The sequence below is a fragment of the Prunus mume genome, linkage group LG4 (assembly GCF_029339155.1).
Source record: "Prunus mume cultivar Tortuosa linkage group LG4, ASM2933915v1, whole genome shotgun sequence".
Classification (NCBI taxonomy): domain Eukaryota; kingdom Viridiplantae; phylum Streptophyta; class Magnoliopsida; order Rosales; family Rosaceae; genus Prunus; species Prunus mume.
The window spans coordinates 7,353,311-7,365,369 of record NC_142701.1 but is presented as its reverse complement, the minus strand read 5'-3'; the positions used below and the strand labels follow the sequence as shown (position 1 = coordinate 7,365,369).

The 12,059-nt window shown below is 37.1% G+C and overlaps 1 protein-coding gene and 2 non-coding genes across 4 annotated transcripts; all 3 read right to left on the bottom strand.

Annotated features, from left to right (window-relative positions):
* Positions 1–2,936: 2,936 nt before the first annotated feature.
* On the bottom strand, positions 2,937–3,132 carry LOC148917813 (U2 spliceosomal RNA). Its single transcript, XR_016126537.1, has one exon. It is a non-coding gene; the product is annotated as a U2 spliceosomal RNA (small nuclear RNA).
* A 1,505-nt stretch (positions 3,133–4,637) lies between these two features.
* Positions 4,638–9,150, bottom strand: LOC103328334 (putative alpha,alpha-trehalose-phosphate synthase [UDP-forming] 7). Of its 2 annotated transcripts, none has more exons than XM_089050641.1 (4): positions 9,049–9,150; positions 6,145–8,200; positions 5,589–5,862; positions 4,638–5,214 (listed from the first exon to the last, which is right to left on the bottom strand). In XM_089050641.1, exons 2-4 carry the CDS (start codon positions 8,127–8,129, stop codon positions 4,903–4,905), a joined length of 2,571 nt encoding a protein of 856 aa, XP_088906767.1. In that variant the 5' UTR covers positions 8,130–8,200; positions 9,049–9,150; the 3' UTR covers positions 4,638–4,902. The 2 variants fall into 2 exon arrangements, with proteins under 2 accessions (XP_088906767.1, XP_008228949.2); XM_008230727.3 differs by lacking the exon at positions 9,049–9,150 and adding an exon at positions 8,845–9,007.
* A 1,570-nt stretch (positions 9,151–10,720) lies between these two features.
* Positions 10,721–10,872, bottom strand: LOC148917812 (U4 spliceosomal RNA). The gene has a single exon (XR_016126540.1). It is a non-coding gene; the product is annotated as a U4 spliceosomal RNA (small nuclear RNA).
* Between the last annotated feature and the right edge of the window lie 1,187 nt (positions 10,873–12,059).

Sequence of the window (12,059 nt, the reverse complement as noted above, 5' to 3'; positions counted from 1 at the left end):
TCCAATATTATTCACTTTCTACACCAAATTTTCTATTAATTTCATTTGTGTAAAATTACAAATGGCATCTTCCATCAAAGCCGGAAGGTCATGGACAACCATGGAAGATGTTTTGTTCTGTGAGTGTTGGGTCCAATTTGATCATTGCTCAACTATGGGCAATGAGATGAAGTTCTCTCATATGTGGAGAAAAATTCAGGTCGAATTTTTTGAAAGATCAGGTTCGGCTCATACGGAAATGACCTTGGCTAGTAAGTGAAATTTTTTGAATAAATAGTTAGGGAAATAGAGATATGCGTTGGCAAAAGCGAGGGACAACATTCGATGCGGTGAAAATCTTGGCAACGAGGTAAATTATTTGCATTTTCATTTTTTTTTAATTATAGATTATGCAAGCACAAATGTGGTTCGGTGCTATTTGCGAAGGCAAAAAATCTTTCAACGGTCACCAATGTTGGGAGGTTGTGAAAAATTGTTCGAGATTTAAAATTATTCCCACAAGTCCGACCGTTGTGTTGAATGAGACGCCGTTCCACAATTCATTGACATCGGATTCGATGTTGGAGTCCCCGATGAATCAAAACTCACCAACCCAAAGGGAGCTGAGGCCTATTGGGAGATAGGCAGCAAAGGCTAAGAGATGGAGCAATTCGACCAATGATTGTGCAAAAATTTTGGAGCAAATTGCTATCAACAACACACTGCGAATTGAGAGAGACATGAAAAGAGATGCGGCTGACAAGATAAGAGATGAAGCATTTGCAAGAGAAATGGAGTATGCACACAAAGTCGTTTTGGATGCTAGAACGAGGGGATGTTATGAGAAGAAGGATTTTCCGTGATGATGGACCTGGCAACATGGATTAGTTAAATGATAAAAACCATTAGGTTGTATTAACAGAGTTGCCATTTATTAATTAGTTGTATTGCTTGTCTTTTATTTAATTATTTGTATTTCTTAATTAGTTGTATTGCTCGTCTTTTATTGAATAAAGAAAGCATTCAATAATATAGCTATTTATTTAAAACATTGCACACATAAATAAATATAAAAAACATAATTCATTACAAAACACAAAGAAAGCATAATTCATTACAAAATACAAACAAAGCATGATTCAAAACAAAATACAAACAAAGCATAATTCAAAACGAAACACAAACTAAAGCATTATTCAAAACTAAGCATTAAACTTGACTTCATTGACCATGATTGTCTTTCAACGCCAATCAAGTCAACTTGACATTTTTCGTGAACATAAGAGAATTGCATTTTTGTATAACGATCAATCATATGGTTGTTGTAACGACTTTCCCTAATCAACGGTTCATGCTCCAGTGGTTGTCTATTTGGTCCCACAAGCCGTTCATAAATTCTTCTTAATGCCGTGTTCATGGGATGAAGTTCGAACATCTCTAGTTCATCATAATCATACTCATCATCCACAATCATGTTATGGAGAATGATGCACGTCATCATAATACTCTAAAACACCTCTTCATCAAACATATGAGCATCCCCCTAATGATTGCCCACCGAGCTTGGAGAATACAAACATACTTTTTCATATCTTTCCTATAACCCTCTTGATAGGCAGCAAAGTATTTTTCCTTTTCCAATTGGGGATGTAGAATTGTTTTGACGAATGTCGTCCACCTTAATAAATTCCGTCTGCTAGGTAGTACCCATCCTAGTAGACGGTATTGTTGATTTCATACGTGATCTGAAAAGCTTGACCTCTCAACATATCTTTGAACACCGGGAATTGACCGAGCACGTTAAGGTAATTTTGAAATTCCTCAACTCCGAAAAAGGAATGCCAAACTCAAGTATCGAATGATGCAATAGCTTCTAGAATGATACTTTTTTGGCCCTTCCTATTCCCATAATCTCTTTACCAGGCAGTTGAGAAATTCTTCCACTGCCAATGCATGCAGTCGATGCTTCCAATCATGCTTGGGAAACCTCGAGCCTTGGCTTTTTATAAAAGCTTTTGGAGGTCCCTAAGCATAGATTTACGGAGGTAATCCCTCATGTAGAGAGTTTCGATTGCATCACAGAATCTAACCAAGCTCTCCATGATAGTGGATTTCCCCATCCTAGCAATCTCATCCACTTTGTGTGTAGATGTGCCAAACGCCAGCATCCTTAAAGAAGCTGTAAGTTTTTGTCTGAAAGAAGACCCAAATCCCCAGTAGCATTGTATTTATGAATGAAGTATGCGTCGTAATTGCAAACATCATGCATGATTTTATTGAACAAATGAGGTTGTATTCTATATTGCCCTCGAAAATCAAAACTAGAGTACAATGAATTTGGGATAAAGGAATCTTCCAAGAGATTCTTACCCTGAGAGTGCCTACGTCTGTCCACGTTCGAGCCATGGTCGGGTTGTGAACCACAGTGGTGTTGGCTTGATTGATGGACCATACCCACTGCCATGGCAACTTGATTATCATCTTTTTCCCACTCCCTTTCTTCTTCAGCTCATTTGAGCATTCTTTCTTCATTTTCTCATTCTTGCCTCTCCAACAACCTTCTCGTGTAAAGACATTGAGAGTAAAATGTGTTTTCTAAAATATGAGAAATGAAAGGATAGTGAGAGGTCTGAGTTGAGATTGTGGTTTTATAGAGTGATTTAGATGATAGATATGACACGTGGCACAATTTTAGAAGATAACAATCTTATATGAAATATGAAATTTGAATTTTATAATAAATATCGACACGTGGCAACTGAAAATCTATATGAAATTTGAGATATTAATTTTATAATAAATATGGACACCTAGCAACCAAAAATTTTATCCGAAATATGAAATATAAATTTTATAATAAATATTGACATATGAAAACTGAAAATCTTATCCAACTGGAAATGCTAATACAACACTAACTTGAGTTTAAAGATCATAAAAGGTTGGAATTAGATTTGGTAGGGTGCGCCAGGCCCATGCAGTAGTGCAACACTTGGGCGACGCCCGAGAGCCCCAGTAGCAAGCTACCGTAGTTGGTCCTCCCTCTAAAGAAATTAATTTAATATCGTGTGGGCCATTGGCCCACGTATCAGATATTAAACTGATAAGAACAGATACTACACTTGATCTTAGCCAAAAGGCCGAGAAAGGTATGATTTTTCTCTAGTTTGGTTTCTGCTTTTATACACCACTTCACCAACGCACTTCACTCCAACAGCCGATGTGGGATATGAAACTTCATAATGTTTTTTATATTACTTTTGAAATTATATATTATATATTTTGTGGGGTTGAAAAAATACCAATTGGAGGAAGAGGAAGGCAATAATCTTGACGTGCAAGAAGTTAAGAGGAAATTTTTTTTCTCTTCCATTTCAGTTATTATATGGACCGAGCTTTAGTTGAATTTAGAAGGTTGATGAGCCTGCCCAGCAATTGGAATTTGACTGCAATCTGAAAATACACTTTGTAAAACAACAATGTGTTGCTCTAAACATGGCAGCAATAGCTCATGAATTTTTTTCTTGAAAATGACTAGAACCTCTGATCAAACCATTAGCTAATGCCCAAAAGATCGAAACCTCAAACTTCTAAACAAATTAGGTTCTGATGGTTTTTTATTATTGTTTTAATTTCCATATCATCCACCGTCTTATACCTGTGTGGGCCTCTTGAGGATTTGTAGTTGTGATGTTTTTGTCCCACATTGGAAAAATTGATGGTTTGCATAAGAGTTTAAAAGATATAACTTTTTAGCCTATGGTCAACTAATTGTGGCTTGGATCCTTCAATTCTATCGTGGTATCAGACTCATGTTATTTGCATGTTGCCACCACGTATGTGTTGCTCATATGGATAACCTGGCTCTGATACCATAACAGAATTCTGTTACCCATAATAGAATTAGAAGATCAAATTTTTTTGGATTTGGTGTTTTTATTTATATATTTGTTCGTAACCTTTAATTCCCTAGAATATATAAATGGTTTCATTCTAGAGAACCAGACTTTAATACAATCCGAGCATCCGGATAAGAGAAACTGTTCTCTAAAAAAAGCTTATTTGCTCCTTTATTCTATTGTTTGAGAACAGGGATATTTTTTGTGGAAGGATATTATTTGTTTACTGAGTCGTTGTGACCATACTTATATTTACTAAAACGTTTTCGTTTAGAATAACTAACTTTGTTCTGTTATACCCTCCAAATTTAATTCATTTTGACGTATAGTTATTAAATTGGGGAAATTATGCTAGGAGCTTTGGGGTGGCATTATCTTCAGGTGCAGATTATAGCCGCTACTGAAACTTACAAGTTAACCTCTGTAAAAAATTCCATTGTTAATGTTCAACCCACCGCCATCATATGATTGGGCGTGAAGCATCTGTAGGTGGTTTTCTAAGTACGCCTGCCGTAAAATCCGAGGGCTCAACCCTGGACATGCGGTGGAAACTACCAAGCTGGCGCACCAGTCACCATTTCAACAATTTGATGCATGTTCTAAGTTCCTGCCAAGTCTAAGCATACTCTGTAGTATAACACGTAAAAAATCTAAACTTTCCAGTTGCCAGAGTGCACAAATAAAAAAGTAAGGATTGGATTCTTCTTCAAGATTGCAAAGCTTAATGTTATAGTTTTATGAAGATGATTACCATGATGAGACTCTGAATAGTAGAATCCCCCAAGATTGCTACCTCTTGCTTCCATTTTCATTCCAACTTAATGATCAAACAATCATTTGCTGTTATCCGTCTGCTGAGAAACTATATACAAACAAAAGGGGGGAAGCAATATAGGAAAAACTACCAACTTTATACACTATCCATACCCTAAATATGGTAAAGATGCCTCCTGCCTAATCTATACTTCTGTCTCAAAAATACTAACTCTGTTATTGAAAAAACAACAAAATTTGACTCAGTTTTTCATGGAGAGCTTTCATATCCTTCTTCAACGGGTGGCAAAGAATCAAAGGCTTCAGAAAGACATTCAAGCATGTTTATCACTTCCGTTGTATCGTCCAAATAATAAGTAGCCTTGCTAGGCTTTTGTCCAACCGTGCAAGCGAAAACTGAAGGATTGGGAGAGAGAATACTTCTCAGCATAGCATTATCAAATATCTCAAACATGTCCTCATCAGATCTGTCATCACCAATACAGAGCACAAAGTCTGCATGTTTTCCATTCTCAGCCATTGATGAGAAAATCTTCTCTGCTACGTGCCCTTTACTAACTTCCTAGAATCATAAACAAACAAATAGAAGTGAAAAAACAAAGTCCATAAAGAAAAAATTCTGAGACACACTAATGATGGCCCGTGCCAGCAATGGAAACAACAGCAGGGTAGCAGATCAAAACAAAGTTTTCTATCAATAATGAGACCCTTACCTGGCAGTTAATGGTCAGAGTAACAACCAATACATGTCCCAAATGTATATTTGAATTGAAACAAGAAAAGAAAAACGAGGAAGTAACGAGGACCATATAGGGGAAAAATGTATTATGTCAAAAAGAATTGAGAATCTCTGAACTACCACACAAGAAAAAAAAAGAGGGGAAGCGTAGAAGAAGTTTATTGGAATTGCAGAAGTTGTGATTCATGGATATATACCTGAGGCTTTACTTCTACAATGAACTGACCCCTCTTGACAGCAACAGGTTCATTTGCTAAGACACTCTCTAGATGGTCTAACATCTCCTTTGCCTGGGAGGACCCAAAACCTGGGTCTGCATCACGATATTGCCAAACCAAAGCACTTTCCTTAGTTTCAATAGAAGAACCATCAGTAGACTCCGTATACAATTGCATCACTGGTTCAACGATTTTCATCCAGCCAAACTCAAAACCCTGACGACAGATTTCCCACTCCTGATTTTGCGACCATCTGAGAAGTTTCATAAATTGGTGTTAAAATTTCGTGGAAGTAAAAGTTCTTTTTTAAGCACTCTCCTAGCAAAACTTATTCATCACTTCTTGAAAATAAAATTAAGATCAATCAACTGCAAACAATAAGTTTACTATAGCTCCCACATCTTTGCTTTCATATTTTCCCATCCTTTGGCAAAAGCACAAGCTAAACTTTCAAGAAAATTGTACCATAAATTCTGACATTTGAAATACAAGTGACCTGAGAGAGAGAGAGAGAGAGAGAGAGAGAGAGGCACACCTCAAGAAGTACCCATGTTCTGCCGCAATTCCAAGCCTTTGACAGGGAGAAAACCACTTGCTTAAGCTCTCCCTCCCTCTGCCAGTGACAATGAAAACTGTATTTTTTGGGTCCATACAAAGTGTGTTCATAATTGAGATTACCTTCTGACTAGGGGCCTTGTCAGTTGAGTTCTGGGGCATTACAGTACCATCGTAGTCCAACAGAATGGCCCTAGTTTGTGCTCCCCTATAAGCCGATGTAATAGCATCAAGTGACAGCTTTCTGAAATTAGGATCAAGGGCCACAACTCTGAATCCAAAGCCAAAACCAATTCCCCAGCATCTTCTCTTAAAATGGTCTGCACAAGCTCTCTGCATGTCTTGCAAGAAACTGCGGGACCAATAAGCCACATCATGTGTACTTACATACCGATAATGCTTCTCGTGTCTTAATTCTTTCTCTGAGTCAAGCATTGAAATGGCGACATTCATTGCCTCCCCAGTTGTTTCAACATTCCATGGGTTGATACGGATTGCCCCACTAAGTGATGGAGAACATCCAATAAATTCTGACACCACTAACATGCTCTTCTTTGGGCCATCGAAATTTGAACAAGATTTAGAACCAGTTATTCCCTGTCTACAGACAACATATTCATACGGAGTAAGGTTCATTCCATCTCTAACAGCTGTCACAACAACACACTCAGCAATGTTGTAATAGCAAATCCTCTCATTAATGGAAACTGCCCTGTCAATAAGAATTATTGGCTCATAGCCATAGCCTGGTCTCCCAAATTGTTCATTGATCCTCCGGCAGCTTTCTTGTATTTCTGCAAGTATTTCCTCAAAATCTATCCCTTTACCTCTAGCAGGGTTTAGAATCTGGACCAGCACAGCCTTTCCCTGCCAAGTGGGATGCTGCTTCAGCATTTGTTCCATTGCTAGAAGTTTCAAATTAATACCTTTAAAAATGTCAGTATCATCTACACCAAGCAACATTGTTTTCCCTTGAAATTTTTGTTTAAGCTCCCTCATTTTACTCTCCTCATCCGCCACTTTCATCACCGACTCTATCCAATCCATATGAATCCCAACTGGCATAATCTTGATCCTAATGGTCCTTCCATAAAATTCCAATCCTAAGTAACCTCTCTTTGACTGATATGCCAAGCCCAACATCCGACTGCAACAAGTGAGGAAATGACGAGCATAGTCAAAGGTATGGAATCCAATAACATCGGAGTTGAGTAAAGCCTTAAGTATTTCTTCTCTTACAGTAAGAGTGCTATAGATCTCAGATGAGGGAAAAGGGCTGTGAAGGAAAAATCCCATCCTAACCCGATTAAAACGCCTCCTTAAAAAGGTTGGCAGCACCATCAAATGGTAATCATGAATCCAGACATAATCTTCATCGGGGTTTATAAGCTCAACTACCTTTTGAAAAAACAACTTATTAGCTGAAATATAAGCTTCCCACAAAGATCGATCAAATCGGCCTCCTTGATCGGCTGAAAATGGCAACATGTAATGAAACAGTGGCCACAAATGCCTCTTGCAGAAACCATCATAGAATTTTGACAGAATATCAGGGGGTAGAAAAGTAGGAACACATCTAAATTTATCCAATAAGACCTGGGACACATCATCCTGCTCTTTAGGATCAACAGAGACCTTCAATGATCCTACATAAAGAACCTCCATGTCTTCTGGTAGCCCATCCTTAAGGTGCAATAGCAAAGCATCCTCATTCCAACTGAAACTCCAACCTTTATTATCCTCTCTCCTCTTAGCTTTCACGGGAAGTTGGTTTGCTACAATAATCATCCGATCTGAAGCAATTGATGATGGCTGATCAGATGACACACTACGTGCCTGATCATCATCAAGATCTGACAAATTGCCCGGAGCTGTATTCACCCTCGGAAACCGTCTCCTTTTCCCCTCCATTGTAGGGAAGTTTCCTGATGCCAAATCTAAAAGATTTACGTATGACTTCGACATTCTTTCACAACCTTTATAAATGGATAATCTCACAAGACTCTTTTCCACTCAAAATAGCAAAATCACACAATCTGCATATAGCCCATCAATTTCACATCAGTAACAAAAAAACAAAAATCCTAATCCAATCCTACATACTATAAATTCCAAAAGTACATAACACATAGAAAAACGAAAGGTAAAACGTTCCATAAAAAAACATAATATAACAAGAAGAATCGGCCAGAGCCATACATGGTTCAATGCAGTGAAAATCAAACACAGAACTAAAGAAACCGAAAGAACAAAGATTCTCATTCTGAAAACAACAGAAACTACTGACATATCCAACACATATTCTAATCTTACAGATGCAAAAAGCCCAAGATTCTTTTTCCCTCTAAGTGGGTTAACTTATACCACAGAAAGTTCTCAAGAACCCAGCTTTTCCACAAAATGTAACAGAGCAACCAAAAACAGGTACACTTAGATACCACATTCAGATCTGTGGCAACCAGAGCCACATTGTACAAAATTCTCATGAACACAAAAAACAGAGCACCCCCCCAAAATCAAAACCAAAATGCTATCTATTGACACTCAACCACGAAAAATATGAAATATAAACCATACACAGATACTGCAAGGGCACAAAAACAATAACCCAATTCTTCAAAAACCCTAATCTTGAGAAATGATAAAGAGATCATGATTATAGAAGAAGATTGAAACTGACCTGTGTGTTAAAAAGCAATAAGAAATAACGCTTTATTTTGGTGCAGTTTGATGTTGGAAGTCTAGGGTTTCAATGTATTTACATATATCCTTGTTTGACATCTACAATTTCTTTCCCGAATTGGGCAAATTAGGGCTATCATTATTCAGGGAATGGTGTGTTAGAGATTAATTAGGCAAAAACTTAATGAAAAGATTAACTTGCCTTCCATGTAAACGTGGAACAAATCCAAGAGAAATTATAGGAGCACCAGGCACCCCACGCCAAGAGCCAATGACAGTGGAGACTGGCACGTGAGAGCGTTGAGCTGAGCCAATAAAACAAGACGCCGGTGACGGTATGGTGTACTCCGCTGGTGAATTTATCAGCGCTTTATAAGAAATTGGATAAGGTCAGCCAGCTGGCCTCACGCGGCGACTAGACACACGTTGAACACGTGAGCTGTGAGAACTGGACAAGTAAGACGAGGAGAGACTAAGCGCGTGAAAACACCTCGGGCTTTGGTGCGTACGGACTGACCAATCAGGGGCGCGATTTAGGTGCTGACTTGGATTGACAGATAGGACGCTGGGCACTTGGAAGAGACACGTGGGAAGTGGGCGACAATTTTGCGTAGAAGGCGCGGCTTTAAGTGGCGACTTTTGGCAGGGACAGCTTGACGTCATTGGAAATGAGCTGTGAAAACTCAAAATGATTGTTGTAACCGAAAAATTAAAAATTTAAAAAAGAAAAAAGGAAATTATTGAAATGATTGTGTGCTTTGGGAGATATTGCAATTATGCTCTTTATTTTTAAGTAAAAATTTAGCTGAGAATAAATAAAAGCTATTTTAAGAGCTTTCTATAAAAATTTAAATCCAATCATATTCTCGAGTTTAGATAGTTATGAAAGCTATAACTCTTTTTAAATAGTCCACCTCTATAATATATATATATATATATGTAATAGTTAACATTAATTAAATGTTTAAAATACTCATAAGATAAAGCAATATTAAATTATAGGGAGCCACTAGGATTCTTTTCTCTTTCATTAAATTTAGGAGCTCCTGGAGTTATATTTTTCCAAATCCGCTCTAAAATTTGTCTAAAAATATAATTTAGAAAGCTCATCGTAAATGCTTTAGTAGTGAAACCCCCTTGATATTTTGTTTGGTTCAACAAAACCCTTTGATGTAGAAAGAGTAACTTGGACTTCACCGATGTGGGATAGCAATGAATTTTTTATTTTTGGGACAAGGACCGAAGGGACAGCAATGAATATTTTAGTCTAGTGAAAACACCAGTGCAAAATATGGTTCATTTCAAGTACTTGGAATTTTGAAGCTGAAAGTTTGACAAATTTTCGTTTCTGGAGAATGTAATTTTAACTAGGTTCCTTTTAGAACTAGTAATGGTTAGTGGCACGTGTAATATTAACTAGGATATTCATAAAATATAAAAACATAAATATTGATTTGGATATTTTAACAACCATTTGTATAACTTAGAACCTTGCTACATGGTCCCCCTTAATGCTAAATTTGTAGGCCTTTATACAAATGAACCTTGCTACATGGTCCCCATGAATGCTAAATTTGTAGGCCTTTCGGCCTTAAATATGGCTAAAATTGATCTAGTGAAATCATATTATCTAGATAGTTCTCGCAACGTGATAGAGTAACCAATTAGCTCTTTATTTACTGATATTTTTCTTTTTATTATTCTTGTTATTGACAAAATTCGAAGTTCAAAATTCCTCCTACCATGTTAATACAATTACCATATTGCATTTGATTTCTAAGTTCAATATCACAATTGTTAAAAGTAATAAGAGGCACACAAGTGGAATTAGAGGGTAAATTAGGGCTACAAACACTTAAAACTGGAATTTGTAGGGCTTTACCCCGAAGGGAGCCCTTGCAGAAATTCTCGAAGGCACAAGGCTGAGCCAAGGCCTAAGAGGGGGTTTGGAAATAGTTTTCAACCAGCAATAGACGCGCCTCGGTTAGAACCTCATTAGCTGCGTCATTGCCCCAAGCGCAAAGATAGCCTTCCCATTGTGTTTTGGATGCATTTTATACACACACGTGACCCTTTTATTTATGTACTCTTCCGATGTGGGAGAATTAAGTTATGGTGGAAATTTGCTTTCAGAAGCAACCAAACACTAACAATTCATATAATCATGTTGGAATAGAAACCAACTATCTATTTTTTTAATGATACTTTTCTTTTTAATGTTAAAAGACGTTCTCAAATTGGAATTCCCAACCTCTCATTAATTTAAAAAAACAAATAATAAATAATAAATATACAACAATAAGTATACTTATTCTGCTCCAAAAGCATGAGCATCTTTCCCTTAAAACAATCCAAGTGGTGGATGTGAGGGCATATGGACCATGACAATCACCAATCTACCCCCTACCTAGTGAAATTGCTATAAGCAATAAAAATAAACAATTTGGAATAAACATTAAAAATTTATCTTCGCTTATGTAGTCAATCTATAAGCATTGAATTATTTGGACGATCTAGATATTGTGAAATGCAAAAAAACAAAAACAAAATGCATACTTTGTAAATGTAGATATTGATGTCTACATATACATAAGTACGTGAAACAAAATTGATAAACTTTTACTTGGGGCCACGACATAAACACAATCATGTAGCATTACGTAATATAAACATAATAAAAATCAAGCAGAGTTAACAAAGGGTAACTGAGAAAACAAGAAATTCATGCAAATAAAATAAGAACAATGAATTCTAAGGCAGTAAATTTTGAATTGATTGTTCATTTCGGGTCCACCCAATTAAACTTCACAAAGTAAGTCAGCAAACGAGATCAATTAAATCCATAAATTCCATAGTTATCACTTAAAGCAAACTTAAACCAAAGCCACGTTGATGGAATGTGATCGCAAACAAGGCACAGAGAGACCAATTACATTATACAACATAACCTGTAAGTATTCATGTAGGGCTTGTTTGGTACGTTAAACTATATTGATTAATTTCTATTGGATAGTATTTGTTGACGCTCGGTAATTACCGAGCCAAGCTGCCCAATTAAAGCAATGGTAAAAATCACCTTTGAGCTCGATCCGGGCTCCCAAAGACTGCCATACCAAAAGCCACCATATACGGGACCACCTATGCCGCCCACGATAAGACCCCATCCCATCAAGACATGACCACCTCCATACTGGACTAGAAAGCCACCTTGCT